Source organism: Chelonoidis abingdonii, chromosome 1 (assembly GCF_003597395.2).
Source record: "Chelonoidis abingdonii isolate Lonesome George chromosome 1, CheloAbing_2.0, whole genome shotgun sequence".
NCBI classification, from domain to species: Eukaryota; Metazoa; Chordata; order Testudines; family Testudinidae; genus Chelonoidis; species Chelonoidis abingdonii.
In genome coordinates this window covers 364,587,369-364,609,829 of record NC_133769.1, presented here as the reverse complement: position 1 = coordinate 364,609,829, position 22,461 = coordinate 364,587,369, and the positions used below count along the sequence as shown (strand labels likewise).

At 43.8% G+C, this 22,461-nt stretch overlaps 1 protein-coding gene across 2 annotated transcripts in view; it reads left to right on the top strand.

Moving 5' to 3' along the window:
• The first annotated feature begins 3,299 nt into the window (after positions 1-3,299).
• RNF169 (ring finger protein 169) overlaps positions 3,300-22,461 on the top strand; it is a 28,235-nt gene continuing 9,073 nt past the window's right edge. The window contains exons 1-5 of one of the 2 annotated variants that reach the window (XM_075061829.1): positions 3,300-3,382; positions 15,158-15,248; positions 18,349-18,495; positions 20,588-20,700; positions 21,905-22,004. In XM_075061829.1, the coding sequence (XP_074917930.1) occupies positions 15,240-15,248; positions 18,349-18,495; positions 20,588-20,700; positions 21,905-22,004 (369 nt within the window). In that variant the 5' untranslated portion in view covers positions 3,300-3,382; positions 15,158-15,239. Of the gene's footprint in view, positions 3,383-5,612; positions 5,713-15,157; positions 15,249-18,348; positions 18,496-20,587; positions 20,701-21,904; positions 22,005-22,461 lie in introns of those variants that run through there. The other variant, XM_075061828.1, reaches the window with a different exon arrangement.

Below are 22,461 nucleotides of genomic sequence, written 5' to 3'. Positions count from 1 at the left end.
GAACACCTGGCACTGGTCACTGTTGGTAGGGAGGATACTAGGCTGGATGGAGCTTTGGTCTGATCCAGTATGGCCATTCTTATGTTCTTTCTAGCATTTAAAATTGAAGCTCCAGATCTGTACCCCAAATTCAGCGCTTTGTGAAGGAGGTTGTCTTGTGTTTTTGTTGCATCAGAATGTTGGAAAATCATGAAAGACAAGAGAGTTGAATTCAGAATTTTGTCAACTTTTAGAATGCCCATACTGTCCAGCCAGCTCTCTATCAGTTGAGTGTGTGTTTTTAGCATGGCTGAAATTTTGTGATGGGCAAGTGACTGTAAAAAGCAAGTAAGTTGATATAGATATTGATACTGAAAAGCAGGTACAAAAGAGTGGTAGGACCTCACTAGTTAGTAGGCTGGAGACTCTGCTGTTGTGTTCTTTTAAGTTAGTTACACAGTTTTGAACTTTTCATTTTGGACTATAAGTACCAGTCTGTCGCGTCTTACACACATTTAACATGCGCAATTTCAGCCTTACGCAGTCGGCAAAAACAAAAAAAAGAGAAAAATAACCATTTTAATACTGTGCCTGTAGTGCGGGTGATTCCGCCTGCCATTACACTCACTGTAATTTTGACTATACGTGATTTTCGCTTTACGCGCTGACTGTGGAATGTAACCCCAGCGTAAGATGCAACAGACCTGTATGCCCTCGTATGTTTGAGGAATAAATCTGCTTAAAAACTGACTTACATGGTTTGTGATTTTGTTTCGTTTCATAAAACCTTTTACTTCCCTCTACCCCCTGCCCCTTTTTTGTTTTTGGTGGAAGTTGGGGATGGTTGAAGAAAATTATAGAACAAAAAAAACCCCATACATTTTATATAAAATAGGCCTAGCTTGCCTGTATTAGTGCTGCATCATGGGTATTTCCTGAATGAGTAGGTAAACTCAGATTGAAACATTTTTTTCAGGTTGCTTTCTCTTTTGGTTTCAGAGGACAGGCGTGTTAGTCTGTATCCGAAAAAGAACAGGAGTACTTGTGGCACCTTAGAGACTAACAAATTTATTTCAGCATGAGCTTTCGTCAGCTACAGCTCACTTCTTCAGATGCATAGAATGGAACACACAGACAGGAGATATTTATACATACAGAGAACATGAAAAGGTGGAAGTATGCATACCAACAGGAAGAGTCTACTCAATTGAGATGAGCTGTCATCAGCAGGGAAAAAAAAACTGTTGAAGTGATAATTAAGATGACCCATAGAAGGTGTGAGGAGAACTTAACATGGGGAAATAGATTCAATTAGTGTAATGACCCATCATTCCCAGTCTCTGTTTAGGCCTGAGTTAATTGTATCTATATGCAAATTAGATACAATTAACTCAGGCCTAAACAGAGACTGGGAATGGTTGGGTCATTACTACTAATTGAATCTATTTCCCTATGGGTATGGCTACACTTGAAATTTCAAAGCGCTGCCGTAAGTGTGAGTGTGGTTGGAGCCCCAGTGCTGGGAGAGAGATCTCCCAGCGCTGCACGTAAACCACATCCTCTACGGGTGTAGCTTGCAGCACTGGGAGCTGTGCTCCCAGCACTGCGGCACTGATTACACTGAGGCTTTACAGTGCTGTATCTTGCAGCGCTCAGGAGGGTGTTTTTTCACACCCCCGAGTGCGAAATTTGCAGCGCTGTAAAGTGCCAGTGTAGCCATACCCTATGTTAAATTCTCCTTACACCTTCTATGGGTCATCTTAATTATCACTTCAAAAGTTTTTTTTCTCCTGCTGATGATAGCTCATCTCAATTGAGTAGACTCTTCTTGTTGGTATGCATACTTCCACCTTTTCATGTTCTCTGTATGTATAAATATCTCCTGTCTTTGTGTTCCATTCTGTGCATCCGAAGAAGTGAGCTGTAGCTGACGAAAGCTCATGCTGAAATAAATTTGTTAGTCTCTAAGGTGCCGCAAGTACTCCTGTTCTTTTTTCTCTTTTGGATTCCTCTTAAAAATTTCTCTAACTCTAGAGTGTAACTTGTCCAGACTTGTGCTGTATAAAAGTGGGTGGAGACTTTTAAAGCTGACATCAGGAACTTAATAGAGTAACAAAACCTACTGCTGTGGAAGCTTAAAAATGACTGTTCACCAATATGATAAACCTGGTTTTGTTTCTACAGGTCTGTCTCATCTTACGCTGGGGTTACGTTCCGCAGTCAGCGTGTAAAGCGAAAATTGCATATAGTCAAAATTACATTGAGTGTAATGGTGGGCGGACTCGCCCGCACTACAGAAACAGTATTAAAATTGTTATTTTTCTCTTTTTTGTGTTTTTTTTCTTGTTTTTGCCAACACATAAAGCTGAAATTGTGCATATTAAATGCGCCTAAGATGTGACAGACCTATACTTCTTCAGTTTTGTTTTAGTGTACTAGGGAAAGAGTTGAATAAATTGTGTGTGAGACTTAAGACTGCTGAAGTTACTCTGTGCATTGCAAACAAAATAAAAGCTCTGTTTTCTAATTATAGTTCTAATAAGACAGCTAATTGAGATGTTAAAACTGCAAAATGTGTAGGTGAATGGAATGTAGATCTCATAGGTATGCTGATAAATGTAACAGACCATTTAAACAAAATTTAGAAAATATGTTTAGATTAATAGCTTTTTTTAAATGGAAGCAAGAGACATATAGGAATAAGGATATTGTACTGCCTTTGTAAGTAAAGACTTGTAGATAATCTTGCTAGTTTGGTCTAGCAGAGCAGTGGTCTCCAACCTTTTTTGATTGCGCACCCCATCAGTAAAAAATTTTGAGCATACATCCCCTGGCACATGGCAGGGCCGACTCTACCATTTTTGCCACCCCAAGCAAAACAAACAAAAAATGCTCGGACTCCTGCCCAAACTCCCAAAGTGCCCCGCCCCCCCCCCCAAGCCGCCTGAACTGCTGCACCCTGAAGGATCCTCTTTGCGCACCCCATTTTGGAGACCACTGTAGTTAGAGCATAACACTGGTTTCTACTTCTGGCTCTGCCACTGACTCACTGTGACACTTCAAGCAAGTTGGTTAATTACTGTTTGTTTACATCCATGTAAAATAGAGATAACACCTCCATGGGGGTTGTAATGCTTAATTGGTTGTAAAAGCTTGGAGAACATTAGAAGTACTTATAGAACAGCAAAGTGTTATTGCTTGGCACTTAGCTCTCAGAACACATTTGTGTATTGAGTTGGGAGAGCAAGACAATTTAACAAGGGCAGCTTGAGGATAGTCCTAATTATCATACATAAAGGATGTTCCCTTTTTTCTTTTCTTTCTAGACTTTATATTCAGAGCACCCATCAAATTAAGCAAACCGGGGGAACTTCGTGAGGAATATGAAAGCCAGCTGAGGAAGGTATAGTGTTTTGTTTAATTGTAACTTTCTTCCAGAGAAACGTGGAATCCTTTCAGATATGCCTGCTTACTTATATATGGAGAATTCTAAGCATTCTTTTCTTTTCTAAAACAAAGGTCATTTATCCCTTCCTACCGTTCAGTCAATTCAGGAAAATGTTGGCAGTTAGCCGGTTGCAGAACTACTGACATCTTAGGCCATATCTACACTACAAACTTTGGTTGACACAAGTTATGTTAAGGTACAACCTTCAGAGTTTGTATATCACTCGTGCGAATGCATACTTGGCTGCTTGCATCAGTGCTGCATGTGTTCACCAGGAGTGCTTGTGTCGATGAAAAAGGCTACACACCATGGGTAGGTATCCCAGTGTGCCATGCACTGTCATCTGGTGCAGTGCCTTTTGGGAACTTTTTGCAGTGAGTTGTGGAGTACAAAGGACTCTCCCAGGATCTCTAGGAGCTAGGGGTCAAGTTCCCAGCATGCAACTTTCTCTATCTCATAATGCCATCCATATTCCATAACTTTCTCACCCCTTTTTAAATCTCACAAACTTGTGCGGCACTTTTCAGTGTTCGCCATCTTTGACAGAAGTATGGAGCCCGCAGACCTCTGTACTATTCTCACGAACGCAGTAAATACAGGACACACGATCTTCTTGTGTTTGCAGACCTGCTGGAAGTGCTGCACCAATGGTGGACATGATGATTTCTTTAAGGACAGTTTGCTGAAGGACATGGCAAAAAACAATTCAAGGTTGTTAGTGAGAGTCACTGAGCAGCTTCAGATGGTGGAGTGCTGCTTCTGGGCCAGAGAAACAAGCACTGGGATCGCATCGTAATGCAGGTTTGAACAATGAGCAGTGGCTGCAGAACATTCAGATGCGAAAAGCCACATTCTTGATTTGTGTGCTGAGCTCATTCCAGCACATGAACACCAGAATGAGAACTGGATTGATAACTGAGAAGCAAATGGTAGTTGCACTGTGGAAGCTTGCAACGCTTGTTTTCTACACGTCAGTGGGAAATAATTTTGGAGTAGGAAAATCCACAGTTGGGGCCATTGTCATAAAAATGTGTAGGGCCATTAATTGTCTCCTGCTATGTAAGGCTCAGCAGTGTGCAGGCCATAGTGAATGGATTTACAGCAGTGGGGCAATAGATGCACGCACATCCCTTTTGTAGCACCTTGGACAGAGTACATCATTAGAAAAGGCTACTCTGCTATGGTTATGCCAGCATTAGTGGATTACCAGCGATGCTTCACCAATATCCATGTGGGCTGATCCAGGAAGGTGCAAGACTCTTGCATCTTTAAGGACAGAGGACTGTTCAAAAAGCTGCAAGCAGGGACATAAGTTCCCAACCATCAGATTACCATTAGTGATATTGAAATCCAGGTGTGATTCTGGGGTAGCCAGAGTAGCCCTAGCTCTCCTGGCTCAAGAAGCTATGTGCTGGCCATCTCGACGGTATCGAGGAACTATTCAGCTACCAGTTCAACAGGTACAGAATGACAGTTGAATGTGCTTTTGATAGATTGAAGGGACATTGATAGTGTTTACTCACTAGATGCGATATTTTTCTCACTGAGATCCAAATGGTTGTAGCTACCTGTTGCATCCTGCATAATATCTGTGAGGCAAAAGGGGGAAAAGCTGCCTTCAAGTTGCAGGTGGAGCTGGAGCAGCTGCCTGCTGATGTTATACAGCCAGACACAAGGGCCACTAAAAGGATTCAGTGTGGAGCTATGCTGTTGAGGGAGGCTTTGAAAGAGCACACGAACAGTCAGCAATAGTAATGTTCTGTGCTGCAGTGTTCTCTAGCCTGGAGCTTTGGGTGCTGCTAAGAATTGTGGAGTGATTGCTATACATTTATAAATGACTTGTTTTCCTGAATCTATGTTTTATGTGGTCCTTCCTGTTTGTTTACGAGTGCTGCGTGTTTTGAGTACTGCTATGCATTCTGCAGATGCGTTGTGAACTAATAAAGATAATTGTATTCTCCTCAAACAGAACTTCATTCAGTGGCAAAAACAGTGCAAAAATGCAAGAAACGGGTAAACTTTGAACATAAATTCAGAGAACAGAAATTTAAAATTGGAAGGCAGCAAACAAACATTTCAGTCCATTTCAGTGCACAAATGTAACCCATCGTGGCTACAAACACTGATCTGTGAGAACCACTGCTGGTGTGTATGTGAAGCTGTGGTTTTCCTTCTTGTTCCCCGGAGTGGAGTGCAAGGGATAAGGATCTTGGCCCATGATGCCATGTGGAATATTGAGGGGTATAGAGAACTACTACCATGGAGTTCTCCAAGGTCAGCAAAGGGTGAGTATTCCTGGGATTTTTTTTTTTTGATTTTTTTTTTTTGACCTGTAGGTCCACTGGGGTCTGTATCATTTGTGTTTGCTGCCCGGGAAGACCCATTATGTGCTGGTGCATCTCCTTATTCTTTTCCTGCTGGCATTCCTGGACCTTTCTCCTGTCTGCCATTTCCTTCTCCATGCTCTCTGCCATGGTGACCCTTCAGGCCTTTTGTTTGCAGACCAATGCAGTACCGGCTTGCAGGATCTCACTGAACATGGCCTATCTAGTCCTCTTCTTTCCCTCCTTCTCAGAATCAGGCATTCTGCAAATGTGAAGGCGACATCTCTCAAGGCTGCCACAGCAGCAGCTACAGACAGACGTACCATTGGATTTACAATCATTGTGGAAAGGGAAGGATAGGTGTCAGAACTCACTTTTCTTATTCCCATAAACATTTTTAAGAAGACTTGCTTATTGACACTTCATCTTTGGAATGCCTCACCACAGCACTGGTTGCCAGCCCCAGCCATAGCAGCATGGCCCACCAGGGACATGGGTGGGGAAGAAAAGTATAGGGTGATGGCAGTCAACACTGGCATTATTTTCCACACGTAGTGGTGGGGTTAGCTGATACTTCACTTTTGAGGGTCACAAAGGCACAGAGAGCACAGCTGGCATCCTGAAGACTCCAGGCCCATATGCTGCTAGCTCGTTTACTGCAGTGATGCTTGCTGGACTCATGGGGTGAAGTGGGAAAGTATCTTACCTCAGAGAAAGAAATAAGGCAGCCATCTCTAGAAACCTTTCAGAGAGCATTGCACAGTATCTCCATGGAAGTTTTTCATGGATATGTCTCAGGAGATGCAAGGGATACTCCTATGTACATAAACTCCTGTGCTCCCCTTCTCCACCTGCCTAAACCAACAGGGGAATGAATATCAAATGCCAGTTCTACATCTGTTTGTTTGTACCTCTACTTCTTCTCATATGAGTAAAACCGTGAAAAGTTGATACTGTGTCTTGTTAATTTGGGGCTGGGTGCCATTTTTAAATTTAAACATTGTAAGGAAAAATGGATGCACACACTTACCTGAGGTGCGGTCCCCTTCCTTTCTCTAATCCTTGCGCTCAGCTGGTGGAATTGGCTAGACTCAAACAGGTCTTGGCTCGCAGCATAGCCGACCACCCCATTGCATCTCTCCTCTCCTCCTCTTGGCTGTTCACAGCAGGGGTCTCTGGCTTTCCTGAGTTGTCCACAGTGGTCTGCCAGATACCGGTGGAGTCTCTACCATGTATGCACGCAGCTTGTTGTAAAAGCAGCAGGTCTGCAGCTCATCACCAAATCAGTTGTTGGCCTCCCTGGTCTTCTGGTATACCTGGCACAGTTCTGTCACTTTCACACTGCATTTCTGCTGATCCGCGTTGTACCCCTTTGCCTTCCTCCCCTGTGCAATCTGCTCTTAAATATCCATGTTGCTGTGGCTAGTCAATAGCTCTGCTTGCATAGCCTCTTCTCCCCAAAGGCCCAGGAGCCCATACCTCCTGTCTCCTCTTAACCGGAATGCATCTAGTACATGGAGCTGGCATGGTTGGTTGGGCAATTACACTCAAGAAAGGAAGGTTGCTAGGTCTGCCTGCCAAGGTGGTCAGTCAGGAAACAGCATTTCAAAAATACTCATGGGGACGTAAAGCAGAGATGGCTTCAGGTCTCTGTGACCCCTGGGCAGTGGAGTATACAATTGTGACGAGAACAGTCACTGTCACAAGGAATGGGGCATTGTGGGATAGCTGCTGGAGAACTATTAGGATTGCACTTGCACTGATTGACCGCAGTAGGTCAGTCGTGGTTCCATTCTATTAAGGGAGGTGGTTTTACTATATCACAGTAACAAGGCACTTACATTGGCTGGAGGTGAATTTTAAGAGTAGATGTGCAAATAGGTCCAATGCAAGGCAACATACGTCCATGTAACATTGTAGTGTAGACTGGCCTTCATTTGCCTTCCAAAAGGTGAAAATGTACCTGCTTGGTGCAGTTCTACCATCTTTGTTATACAGGGTTTATAGAAGAATGAGCTATGGTGAATGTAATAGGTTTGCAAAGTTAGTTGCAGTAAAATCTCTCCCTTTCCTACTAGAACTCTTTCAGAATCCTAATCTGAGAAACTGAAGCTTTCAGTGCTTGGTTTTAGCTAAAAGATGAACTCAAAAAAATTTGAGGAGAATCCATTCAGCCCTTTTGGACTTAAATAACCGGGGGGCGGGGGGGTCCCTTTTTTTTAAAAGAAGCATTTTTTATCCACAAATCACTGAAATGACTGAACTCTAACTCTAAATATCTCATGTAGCTAGTCATTATTCTAGAAATATCATAATGGGGCAGTGACTGCTGTAGTTAAGCTAGGATAATAGTTTCTATTCTAACCCCTCCACCCCCAGTTCTGAGTTATTCATAACTTTCTGAAACTTTCATTTTTTCCAGGCATAAGCCCTGATCCTATAATCAGATCTGCTAGTGTGGACGCATGCAGAACCCTGTTCATTTCAACAGGGCTCCGCACAAGAGCAAGGGCCTCTCACAGTAGATCCATTTGCTGGATTGGGGCTGCGCAAAGGGGGGATTTTGGGGTGTGGTGTGATTGGTTTATTTATTTTATTTTTTATTTTTTTGGTAAAGCTTGACCAAAAGTGGTTTAGCTGTTTTTGACAAGGATAGTATATATACATATCTGCAAAGGGAAGGAAATACATTTTTCTAGTGAAATAATCCTTGCAGTCTTATTTGAAGAATTCAGCATCCTCTGAAGACCAGTGTAATGCGTACATACAAAGGGGCAGAGTTAAGGTTAAGAGTGACATCTGGAAGAGGTGATTGCACTGATTTTAGCAGTGAGTTGCCTCAGTGACACACAGTCAGTAGAGCTTCAGTTGATTGAGGCTTTGTCCCTAGGAGTTATTGATAGTGGTCTTCACTTCATTTCAGATACATTTGGAAGTGGATGCAAGGTGTGAATCAGTCAACTGAGGGATGCTGCAATCAATTGATTTCTCTATCTTAGACAAGCCTCTAGTATAAACAAAGTGCAGTGACTTCTGACATTTTTACCATTGTTGGGAATTTGGTAAAAGATTAGGTGCATAGAGATTTTATTCACGTAAATGTCTAATTTATCAGTTAACTTAAATGGACATCACTATAGTTAGGAAATTACAACTTAAAAACAAACAAACAAACTTAAAGATGAATATTTTATAACTGAGCCTCTTGGTTTAAAAAAAATGAATGGTGGAGGTCTAAAGTATCAGCCACGCCAGGATTTTATAAATCTACTTCCTAACGGTGAGGAGGAGACCTTCCCTGGTGAGATATGGGGCTTACTCACATTTCTGCAGAATTTAATTTTTCACTGGTTTTGTATGTTTGTGTCTGTCTGTCTCCAAGGAGATGTGACTAGATGCAGTTTTTCTTCCTGAATCTGAATTATGTGAACTACAAATAGCCCAAATCCTGGCCTCAGCACACAGCCCAACCAATTAGGATGTGTACCGGGGATTTCTGCTGGGCTTGAGGGAATATCTTTCTTCCACCATCTGCTGGCAACTTTGTTTGATCGCTGCTTTTCCACCCTCAGCTACAGTGGCCTTTGGTAACTACAGGGGTTTGAAGTGCCTCAGTACATTTCAGTGGGGTGTTAATTCTGACATCTGGTTTTTCTTCTCCAAACGGCTAAATTCCTGGAACTTCTGGGGGGACTCACCCATCTTCCTCCCCACGTTCCACAAACCTTTTATGTGAGCACTCTGCAGGATACGTCTTCTGGTTAGTGAACTTGTAGCTGATTTGCAGTCCTTTGCATAGCTCTGGTCAGTCAACAGGTATTGAGTGTGCAGCAGACCTAATCTAAGTGCTGCTGAGTGTGTTTGGGTATTGGAGTCTTGATTTTTTTTTTAATATATATATTATTTGAAGTTCAGTGTAATAAGCCCATTTTTAATCATAGTAATGTTGCAGCAGCTATAGATCATTCTGAGATCTTTTTGTAACTCTTTATTGACCTGAAAAAAATTGATCGCAATCCTCCTCATTTCCACTGCAGCAAAAAGGAAAAGTATTTTAATGTGCTTCTGGCATTTTGACTATTCCACTTGTGTATTTTGAGGATAGAATTTTTTGTCTAATTCCTATTTGGCCTGATGGTTCATCTATCTTCCTCTTTTCAATCTTTGTTCACTGCCAGACTGGAACCCTGCTTCCTTCCCTTCACAACATGTACATACCCTTTCTGAACCTCATCTGAAAGAGGAGGGGATTGGGGATATTCCCCAAATCTCATCCTGTGAGCAAAGAACAATGTAATCCTTCTGACAGGTTTTCAGTTGAGAGTTGAGTAAATTCTCTATCACTTGTCACCAAGCCTTATGTAACCAATACACAACTTTAAAAAGAGAAAACATTTTTAAGCTAAGTAAAATTTGGAGGGCTAAATACTATCCCTCTAACTCTTGTAACAAGAGTTTCATATTATTGCTTTGGGGGGAGGGACAGCTCAGTGGTTTGAGCATTGGCCTGCTAAACCCAGGGTTGAGTGTTCAGTCCTTGAGGGGGCCACTTAAGGATCTCAGGCAAAATCAGTACTTGGTCCTGCTAGTGAAGGCAGGGGGCTGGACTCAATGACCTTTCAGGGTCCCTTCCAGCTCTATGAGATAGGTATCATTGTTTGGATAGAGTCCTGAACAATAGGGGCAACATGACATGAAACTGAGGGTGGTTCTTTATTCTCAGTTCCATATTTGTGGTACATCTCCTTATTTGTGGTCCCCAGTTCCTTTTTCAGTGGTCATAATTATTTAAAAATATATGTGGGAGCCCAGACTCTTGCGTTCGGATCCCATATCTAACTTTGCCCTTGTCTACATTGGCAAGTTTCTGTGCAGTAAAGCAGCTTTCTGCGGTGTAACTCCAAAAGTGTACACAATGCCCAGCCACTTAGTGCGCAGAAACTGCGCAGTTGCAGTGCAGTAAAAAAACCACCCGAGAGGTGTACAGCTTTCTGCGCTGAAGGGACAGCACCACAGTGCCAGTGTAGACACCCTGGTTGATTACAGTGCTGCAGTTGGCCTCTGGGTGGTGTCCCACAATGCCTGTTCTCCCCTCTCTGGTCATCGGTTTGAACTCTACTGCCCTTCCCTCTGGTGAGCAACTATGAGTCCCCCCCCCCCCCTTAAATACCTTGGGAATTTTGAAAGTCCCCTTCCTGTTTGCTTGGTGATGCGTGCATTGGTCTCAGTACATCTTTTCAGGCTTCACGCATCATGCAATCCCCCACCTGGAGCAGTGCTGAGTTGCTGGACCTCATCAGCATTTGGGGAGAGGAGGCTGTCCAGTCCCAGCTGTGCTCCAGCCGTAGGAATTATGATGCCTTCGGACAGATTTCATGATGCATGCAGAAAGGGGCCATGACAGGGACACCCTGCAGTGCAGGGTCAAAGTGTAGGAGCTGCAAAACGCCTACCACAAGGTGCGGGAGGCAAACTGCCTCTACAGGGCTGCGTCCACAAGCTGCCGGTTCTGCAAAGAGCTGGATGCTATACTCAACGTCAACCCCACGTCCACTGAGAAGGCCACTGTGGAATCTTCGGTGGCTCACATGCCAGTCGAGAGTGGACCGAGCCAGGAGGAGGAAATCTTGGACGAGGGAGAGGAGGACCCAGAGGCAGAGGACGACTCAGAGGTGCATGCAGCCAAGAGCTCTTCTCTACTCCAGACGAGGCTCGCCAGTCACAGCTGTCAGAGCTTGGCGAAGCGCAAACAGGAGAAGAGGCTCCTGGTAAGTAGCTTTGATTTTGGGAATCGCTGAAGCGAGTTGTTGGGGGCAGGAGGGTTGTAGCAAGCAGGCTTGTGTCTGTATGATGTACGTACCACCGCATGCCTAGGCTGAATGGCAGAACAGGGGGTTGATTGACTGCCTCACCTCATGGGAATCTATCTCAGAGATCTCCAGGAAACTCTTGTGGAGATAGTGGGCAATCCACTGCCGCAAGTTCTTTGGCAGAGCTGCTTTGTTTCTTGCCCCATGAAGGCTAACTTTCCCATGCCACTCTGCTGTCAACTGGGGCTGGAGGGGCATTGCTGCACACACACAAGCCACATAAAGGCCAGGGTGGAAGCCGCAGGCTTGGAGAAGACCCTCCCTTGATTCTGTGCTCACCCTCAGCAGCGAGGAGATCTTCCATAACGAACACAGCCTGTGGAAAATGTGGGGACAGTAATGATTATAAAGCCCCCCTACAGTGCTGGCTCTCCCCAAGAGCTACATGCCCAGTGTACCGTATAGTCCTGGAACACTGCGGTTACTCACCATTTTGGGGGTCTTGTGGCTCATATGTGCTTGCCTGTGGTCAGCCAGATATGTGAATAGTGGCGTGTTTTAAATCACTGAATCCGTGGTCTGCGTGTTGCAAACAATACTGCTTCTGTAAAATGTTGCATTTTGGCTTCACATATATGACCTTCAGAGCCCAGCTTCCCCCTTTATCGGCAGCTGAACAGCTGCGCAGAATTAGAAAGCAGCCATGAAGAACTAAGGAGGACTTTCTGCATTACATTATGATGCACTCTGCGGCCAAAAAACAAGAATTGAAAGAGTGTCGGGACAGCGAGAAGAGGAACCAAAAGGAGAATGCAGTGTGCCAGAACAAAGCCACGGAATGGCTCTTAAACATTACGGAGTGCCAAGCAGACATGCTCCAGGCGATACTAGCACTGCAAACCGAGCAGATCCGTGCCCACCCTCCCCTGCAGCCACTGTCGCAAAACTTTCCCATGCGCCTCCCAGACGCTGCCAACACACTCCTCTCAACCTCTTGGCTCCAGTCTGTACCCACTGCATTCCACTCCTGCCCCATCACAGTCCAGCCCTGCGGACTCCCAGTACCTACTGCACTCAATACCCGTCCCTCTGCACTTTAGCCCTGCTGAAGTACAGTACCCGCAGCACCGTACTCCAAAGGACAAGGTTGCTTATGATACCTGGACATACACAAACCTTTAACTGTCACCTCCTCTTGGGATCTTCCCTTCCCCCATCTTCCACAGTGCTGATTATGTTTTTTGTTTCTCTCTCTCCCCTCCAGTTGTTGTTTTTTAATAACAGAATTATTTTGGTTTGAAAGCAATCTTTATTCCATTAATTGAAAGCAAACAGAACCCTGCAGAGCAACAGGCAGTTTTCTTACACCTTCATAGTGCATTGTCTGCACCAATCACAATTGCCTCCTAGCATTACAAGCACTGCAGTCCTGAGCATAGCAACAAATATTAGTGGCTTTCAGCTTCAAATTGCTGCATCAAGGCATCCCTGACCCTTATGGCCGTGCGCTGCACCCCTCTAATAGCCCTGGTCTTCAAGTTGTTCAGATTCAGCCTCCAGGCGCTGAGCCTCTGCGGTCCAGCCCTGAATGAAGCTTTCACCCTTCCCTTCACAAATACGTAGCGTACAGCACGTGGCTATAAACATCAGAATATTGTCATCGGCCAGGTCCAGCCTCCCATATAGGTAGCACCCATGGGCTTTTAAATTGCCAAAAGCACATTCAACTGTCATTCTGCACTTGCTCAGCCTGTTGTTGAACCGCTCCTTGCTGCTATCAAGGTGCTCCATGCATGACTTCATAATCAACGGTATTAAGGGGTAGGCAGGGTCTCCCAGGATCACAATGGGCATTTCGACTTTCCCTACTGTGATCTTCTGGTCCGAGAAGAAAGTCCCTGCTTGCAACTTCCTCAACAGGCCAGTGTTGCGAAAGATGCGTGCGTCATGCACCTTTCCAGATCAGTCTGCGTTAATGTCCATGAATTGCCCACGGTGATCCACAAGTGTCTGGCGAACCATTGAGAAGTACCCGTTCCAGTTAATGTGCTCAGTGGCTAGGTGGTCTGGTGCTAGAACTGGAATATGCATGTCATCTATCACCCCTCCACAGTTAGGGAACCTCATTTGTGCAAAGCTATCCACAATGTCATGCACATTGCCGAGAGTCATGGTTTTGTGGAGCAGGATGCAATTTGGCCCTGCACACTTCCACCAACACGATTCCAACAGTCTGCTTTTCCACTCTGAACCGGTTAGCAACCGATCAGTAGCAGTCTGGAGTAGCCAGCTTCCACAGTGCAATCACCACACGCTTCTCCAACGACAGGGCAGCTCTCGTTCTCGTGTCCTTGTGCCTCAGGGCTGGGGCAAGATCACACAGTCCCATGAATGTGGCTTTCCGAAAGTTCTGCAGCCACTGCTCGTCATCCCAGACATGCATGACGATATGATCCCACCACTCAGTGCTTGTTTCCTGAGCCCAAAAGTGGTGTTCCACTGTGATCAGCACCTCTGTGAATGCCACAAGCAATCTCATGTCGTAGCTACTACATGTGGCAAGATCAGTGTCACACTCCTTTTGCCTTTGTAGTTTAAGGAATATCTCCACTGCCACTTGTGATGTTAGTGAGAGCGAGCAGCATGTTGGCCAGCAGTGCGGGATCCATTCCTGCAGACAGAAGAGGCAGAGCACACAGTACACAAACAGTTGAAAGATGCGGACGGAAGCACAGGGATTGCTGGGATGTGAAGCAATGCATCATGGGACATTGGACCAGGACCCAGGGTGCTCTGCGATCCCCTCCACCTTCTCACAGCTCTTTGCGGCAGAAGAGGAATAGGTGCTCTGTGGGATAGCTGTCCAGAGTGCACTGCTCCAAATACCACTGCAAGTGCCACAAGTGTGAACATGCTATTGCGCAGGCAGCTGACAGTGTGAACACACAACAGCAGTTTCCCTTCAGCACTCTCTGAGCGGTGATGTAACTGCCAGTGATGTAACTTTGCCAGTGTAGACATACCCTTAGACTTCCTCTGTGATCTAGAGCAAGTCACTTAACCTTTGTCTCAGTTTTCATACCTGTAAAATGGGGATGATAGTTGCTTACCTTTCTTAGAAGTGAGTAATGATTGTTTTAAAGTGTTTACATTTTTCTTTAAGATATAAGGCACCGTAGAAAGTCTAAATATTGACCCTAGTTTAACCCTTTGCAGTTGAATGCAACGTAGTCTTTCTTCCCTTCTTTCTTCTCTCCCTCCATTTACTTTACCAAAGAGTGTTGATTAGATTTAGGTAATACAGTAAAATACTATTCTTGTCAGTATGGATGACTTTGTTTCAGGATAAACCGGCACACTGTAAAGTTACATATTTGTTTTCCATCTTACTAAGCAAAAAAAAAAAGAAAAGATTTTCTTGTTTTGAGCAACTTGCTTTGGGTACTTGTATTTTCCTGAGGTGAGGAGGCCTTGTAATATTGGTAAATCCATAGTTGCATCCAGTTCTCTTCACACAACAGTTTTTTCCTTGGAAACGCTATAATCAGGAGGGAACTCCTACCTGGGGCATGTGCTGACATGTCACTTTTCAGCAGCGGGGTAGACAGAGCAGTTTCACCTAAGAAGAGGGCACCTTTTAAAGACTACATAAACCTGAACAGGTTCAAGGAAGAGAAGATGTCAAATGTGAGTTTCACAGATTCTGGAAATATATGTTAAGCATATAGGAATAGTATTTCTGATATCAAGAAATGAGAAATCTGATCACCTTAAAAAACAAACCATTTTCCTTTGGATTACTTGCAAGGAATTATTCTGTGAAGCTCTGAGCATAGTGATCAGGGCCTGGGGGATATTTAAAAGGGTAGCTAGGTTAAAATAAGAGCTATTACTAATAACATCTGAGATTATCAAAACTAAAACTTCTAGGAATCTATTTTTTTTACTTCTCACAAGTTGGGTGTTACAAGTAAGGTTGTGTGTTTCGCTTTGTCTTTCCTCGTGCCTTCTAACACAGTGATTGCAATGTTCACGTTGCAAATTCTTACCTGGACTGTTTGCATTCAAACAAAAATGTTAGGCCTAAATTCCCAGGCAATCTTCCATTAATTGGAATATGGTTTGTTTCTGCTCTGGTGGTGGGTTTTTTGTTTTTGCTTTCTCTTTTTTTCCCCCCCTCCAGGTTAGAGAAACCTGCTAATTGCAGAAGCTGCTACATCCAAATGGGTATATCTGGGGAAGGGTACATGGAGGGTAACTTCCAAGCCAAATTTAGAGTTATTCGCTTTCAAACTTTATACTGTAGGGCAAACTTTGCATACATCTAAGTCAAATGGAAACAAAGCTCTCAGTTACCTTTGTACAAATATGTTATTGGATGCCAACATTAACCTTTGGCTTGCGGGAGATATATATGGTCTCCAAAACAGAGCACAAAAAGTCTTTGTCAACAAGAGATCCTTTTTTCTTTTTGTAAGGTTTTTGTAGACCTCTGCTGTTCTTAATATCCAAAGAAGACAGCCCTGAGTGTTTTCCATTGACAGAGGTTATGTTTGCACCTCTTATGGTCTGTTTCAGTAAAGTGATAAGTTTTTAAACATTCTTGTATGTCTCACTGTACTTGGCCGTTAAAATAAAATCCAAATATAATCATAGATTAGAAGACAAATAGAGAATTCCATGTGGATTTCTACACGTTTTGGGGGAGAAGGGATGGAAGATGTGGGGAGGATTTTGGACAGACTGCCAGAAATAACTTTTAAAAATCCTGGTTTATTTACCCCTATTTAAATCATTATATACAGGACTCATGGACCCTCTGAGTTTGTGTGTCCCATAGTAAAACAAATAGAGCAGCTTTCTTTCAATTCACACTTCCCATTACTGAGTAAAGACTTGATATGAGTTCTGTAATGAGGTTCTGTATTACTCAGACCAATTACTTTAGTCATCTCCTGAGAAGTATTCACAAACCATGCATCGAAAGAATGTACCCTCCACCCCAACTTCAGCATTGGGTCATACAATTTTTGATCCTGTTTTTGCCCTTCTTTCTTCACTCCCCCAGGGCTGCCCGGGTGCGGGGGAGTGGGACAATTTGCCCCGGGCCCCGGAGGGCCCCCACGAGAGTTTTTCGGGGCCCCTGAAGCAGGGTCCTTCACTCGCTCCGGGGGCCCTGGAAAACTCTTGCAGAGCCTGGGCCCCTGGAGCTTCTTCCACTCCGGGTCTTCGGTGGCAATTCGGCGGCAGGGGGTCTTTCCGCTCCGGGACCTGCTGCTGAAGTGCCGGTCTTTGGCAGCAGTTCGGTGACGGGGCCCCCTCGCCGCCAAAGACCCCAGGCCCCCTGAATTCTCTGGGCGGCCCTGCACTCTCCTACCCCCTCCCCGCCCCAGTGTTTGTACATTGCCTTTCTAGGCTCAGATCCTGTAATGAGAACTCTGTATGGAGCTCTCCAACTTCATTTGGATTCTGCGTGCACAAATAGACTTGCAGGATTGGGGCCATAGATCGTAAACTCTTCAAGGCAGGGTCTTTGTGCATATCTCCAAAGTATTTAGCACACTTCTTTACACTAGTTTAAATACTATGTATTAGTATGTTATGAAATATTCTACATTAAAAATAAAATTTTTCACTCAAAAGTATTTTTTCGGTCATTACAATTTTTAGCGTGTTTGTTCACTAATTTTATTTGTTCTGTAAATTAAAAACACCTTGATAGCCAGGAAAGGAAACTCAACAAACTGATGACTAAAGGTGAACCAGAAAATATGGCAGTTAAGACGTTGTTGTTGGAATTAACAGTTCTATTTAATGATGAACAAATCATCACAACCTCTCGGGATTTTTTTTGGAGCCGATCTCTATGGACCAAGATACTGGTGAAAGCCTAAAAGTGAGAGAAGTCTAGAAACTGTGGGGGAAATATTCACTGCTCAAAAGCTTGATTTTCGTATTCTCCTAGACCAAATTTAGAGGTGGTGGCAGGGAAGGAGGAGAATACAAAATCAAAGCACTGGAGAGCTGCAGTACCTTACGGCTTTAAAGAACATTTACTGTGATCGCATGGGCAAATATTTACTACTGATTGATTAAATATCAAATGCTCCCCTACCCCAGACTTTGGGCACCCCCAGTCTGTGTGTTGATGCACTAAGCGCTTCCTGCCAATATGTGTCTGTAAACTCCCAGTATTGGGTGTGGGAGGCAGCACTGTAACCTTGGTGAAGATTAACTTAAAGGGTACTGTCAGTGTGTCTAACAAACTGAACACACTTCATTATAACCCCTTTGAAGATCAAAACACAAATCTTTGCTTGAGGGAGGGTTCTGTGTGTGTGTGTATTGTATGTTTCTATGTTGCACCTTTGTCGTAGGATCCCATATAAGTGGCTTTCTTAAAGTAGACAGAACTACTTGTCATGCTTTACAAACAGATGCAAGGAAAAAGCCTGTGTCGAATACTGGTCTTAACAACGCCGCTGCCAGTTTAAGATGTGTAAAGACAGTAATAGCCTTGGTACTTAATAGTGCGCGTTAGTGTCAAAACACTTCTCAAAAACTTGTCCTCAGAACACTCCTGTGAAGTAAGTGATTGCCTTATTTATGGATGGGGAAACTGAGGCATGTGACAGGATTAAGGGACTTTCCTACAGTGAATCATTGTAAGAAACCAGGATTAGAATACAGGATTTTCTGGCTCCCAGTTCCACGTTTAATTCAACAAATACATTGCCTGTATTAACAGCTTATTTCAAGTATATTGTCTCCTTTATTTTACTGCTAGTTGAGGGAAGAAAAATTACAAGAGGAAAAAACGTCTGAGGATCTGATCCACAAGCTAATTCTAGAAGACATGGAAGGGGGAAAAAGAAAAATGGAAGAACAGCAAAAAAAAGATGAACCACTAATGCTTAAAATGAATCAAGAATGTGTAAGTAAAGAACAGATTTAAGAATTTTATTAAAGTGAATGTTTGAAATGAAATATACACAGGTTGAGAGGAAAAGGTACTTTACATCTAGGGTCAGTCTTGTGTTATGAGGGGTTACAGATATCGTTTGCAAGGATGAAAAGATACATACATATTGCATAACCGGTATAGACCCAGACTGAGGTGCAAGGGTTTTTAAAATGTCCGTGGATAAGTGGGCTCGGGTACACCACCCATTGGGTGAATAAGGAGTCCAAGTCAGTATCGGTGGCGTGGATAAGTGGGTTGGTGGGGTGCGTCCCTTGGTCCTTCGGGGAAGGAAGTGGGTCATTTCTCTGGTCGGCTGTCTCGGTTACTCAGTGTGGTATTGGCGGTGTCCGGTGATGTGTTCGGTATAAATGTCTCTGGACCACCTGATGGTGTCGAACACCATGAGCTGTCTCATGAGCCGGGCGTAGCATTGGCTGACCTCGCACGCTCTCAGAACCAGCTCGTTGCAGGGGTCCCACGAGCCCAAGGCTCCCATGATCAGGGCATGTACCTGGACTTGGTAACCCTGGGCTCATCCCAGATACAGCATTAAACCTACCCAGGACTGACTGGATTCAGTCCTGGATCATTAATCATTTTTCTAGATGTAAAAGATGATCTAATGTCTCCAACTCCTGCACAGTTGAAACTAGGAGCTATATGTCATTAGAAGGGATGTGTCCCTAGCCTGTTTGCCAGAGGCTGGGAATGGGCGACAGGGGATGGATCACTTGATGATTACTGTTCTGTTCATTCCCTCTGGGGCACCTGGCATTGGCCACTGTCAGAAGACCGGATACTGGGCTAGATGGACCTTTGGTCCGATCCAGTATAGCCATTCTTATGAAGCTGTAGCTTCCCAAGAGAACTTGTTTGAAGGACCTGAGATACCAGACTGTACAGTTGTGATAATTTTAGCTATAGAAAACCTACCTTAGGTCATCTTTTAGAGGTTTGAATAACTCTTCTGTGCATTGTACATTTGGATTCCATAGTGACTAAGGCACCTGGCTCTAGGGGGAAGGAATACAAGAAACAGTCCCAGTAACATTTTAAAAACTCTCTCTAAAGCATTCCTAAAATAGTTCATCTGTAACACGTGAGACATTTTTGGAATACAGGATGATGTGGAATGAAGGTTTTATTGGCTCCCATTTGGAGTGGCCTGTTTAACTCGCTTCTGGCTTCCCCATTCATGAGTAACATGGTCATTTCAAACACGTGGTGATAAAACCTGTATAGCAAACTGTCTACTGCATGTATCCTCTCTCTCTTTCTCACACACATATAGACTTGTAGAAATACACATCTACAAATCTATACAATACGAGTCATCAGGGGACTGTATGTCAGCATGGTAAAAGAGTAACTTCCTGTTTAGCTTTGTATCTTGCCCATATCAGTCATAGACTGTGTGGAAAGCGCCATATAATAGTTTACGGTTGATAAAAGATTATGCTGATATCCAGCTGTTGCTCCCTTAGTATTGTTTGCTGGATGAATTACTGTGGGCTCTGAGTCCTGTAGTATTTGATTATGAAATGTTTGTCACTGAACCACAGCTGCACATATGAGTAGTGAGTGTGTGCAAGGTCTTTTGATTAGAAATTATGCTGAAAGTGAGGGATAGCTCAGGGGTTTGAGCATTGCCCTACTAAACCCAGGGTTGTGAGTTCAGTTCTTGAGGGGGGCCATTTAGGGATCTGGGGCAAAAATCTGTCTGGGGATTCGTCCTGCTTTGAGCAGGGGGCGGGACTAGATGACCTCCCAAGGTCCCTTCCAACCCTGATAGTCTATAATTCTGTGAGTTCTTTTTCTTTTCCCCAAGTGGCAAAAACATTAGGCTAGATCTTCAGCTGACATAAATTGCTGTAGCTCAAGGGAAGTTAATAGATCTATGACACTATGCACTAGCTGGCAGTCCCATTCTGTTCTTTACATACTTCAAATGTCACCACTACATGGGTTTTTGGAGACTCAGTTATTTTTCCTTGGGAAAATGTTTCATTTCCTGAGTGACTTTTTTGTGTATGCCAGCTGATTCTTCCTTTATTAACTTCAGTTTCCAGAACGCCTCTCGGATTCAGAGAATGAAGAACCATTCCGGAGCAAACACACACATCGGTCGGCTTTTGTCTCCAAAGGCAGCACCTATTCTTTCACCTTTCTGACAGGGTAAGAAACAGATTTAGTTCACACTGGCTGTCCATTACGAACATAAATATTGCTTAGTTCAATTTTTTGTTCTAAACGTCCCTGAAGTAGTTAAATCTCATTCAAACAGTCACCACAGCCCAAAATAAGTTATTGCTGTTTAGAAAACTTAGTACTGAATAATTGGTAAAATATAATCATAGAATCCATAGAAATGTAGGGCTGGAAGGGACTTCAAAAAGTCATCAAGTCCAACCCCCTGTGCTGAGGCAGGACCAAGTAAACCTGGACCATCCCTGACAGGTGTTTGTCCAACCTTTTCTAAAAACCTCTGACGGGGATTCCAGACCTCCCTTGGAAGCCTGTTCCAGTGCTTAACTATTAGCTCTAGTTGATATCTAAAACTCCCATGCTGCAGATTAAGCCCATTACTTCTTGTCCTGTCTTCAGTGGACATGGAGAACAATCACCATCCTCTTTATAATAGCCCTTAACGTATTTGTAGACTTATCAGGTCACCCCTCAATCTGCTTTTCTCAAGACTAAACGTGCCCAGGTTTTTTCAACCTTTTCTCTTAGGCTGGTTTTTCTAAATCCTTGATCGTGAATAGGACCAATTTGTCCCATGGTTGCCATAGAATTCCTGAGGATGAATGCATTGGGTATGTGTCCTTTGAAGGCTGTATTGTAAAATTCATTACATTTACGGTCTCTGTACTCTATAAAGATCTACATGGTAGGGTCATATATAAAAACGTTTGTTTATACGGGTCTCAAAGGGGGCAGGGCACTTTACAGCAACGATGCCAAGAGCTGGCCCCTGCTCCAAGGAGCTGCTTATATAACTTTACTCTCATTGGTTGCATCAAGTGTACCAAGTGGGGGAGATTGAGTAGGACAGGACAAGGGTTTCTGTAATGTCATGCATTTATTTAGGGCTAAATTATGGCTTTGCCATAAGGCCTAGGTGTAGAGCAGTGTGTTGTTGCAGTGGCCCAGGAAACACATCAGTCATAATCTCCCTCCAAGTTCCCCCTGCTTTGATAGTTGGGAGGTGTCCTGTGCAAGCTAGAGTCTGTCTTGGTGGCTACCTCTGCCTCCTGCATGACACAGGTAACTGGCGCACATAAGCAGAATGAACTATGTGCCCAGCTTGACGGTGCCATGAAATTTGCTGTTTTAAGTTAATACACAGTCTAATGTTTTACATATCCCTCATTTTTAGGAACCTAACCTCCAAACTGGAAAGGAGTCAGAGTTGCAATGACACCATTCAAGATCGATCAAAGAGCAGGCAGAGATCAGCCCCAGCCAACAGAACAAAGGTACCAGATGTTTTTGGAAATCTATTCCATCCAGTGAGGGAGAAGTTTGTACATTTCATAGAAATGTTGTTGAAGGCTATACAGTGACAGTTACATGGAGATCATCTATCTATCGGTCAAAAAAATTGTTGTTGACAGAGGCTTGATGTTAAATCTGTATGGATAATCAGTCCCTTACGACTTACAGCAGGAGCTGACTGCCAGTCCAGGTTGAAGTAATTGAACAGAAAAACGGACCACATGCATACTTTTTCCCTAGCATCATGTGGTAGCAGGGAATTCGAAGGGTACTCCCATTTCCTTTTTTGTAAATCAGATTTCTTTTCAAACCTGATTCACTGGTTGTTTAAAAAACAAATCTCACAAGCTTGAAAAAAACTGTCTCCATTCCACCCCCAAACTACTTTTTAACCTCTGCATTTTAGCGAAAAGTTATTCCACCCCCCCACCCCACCCC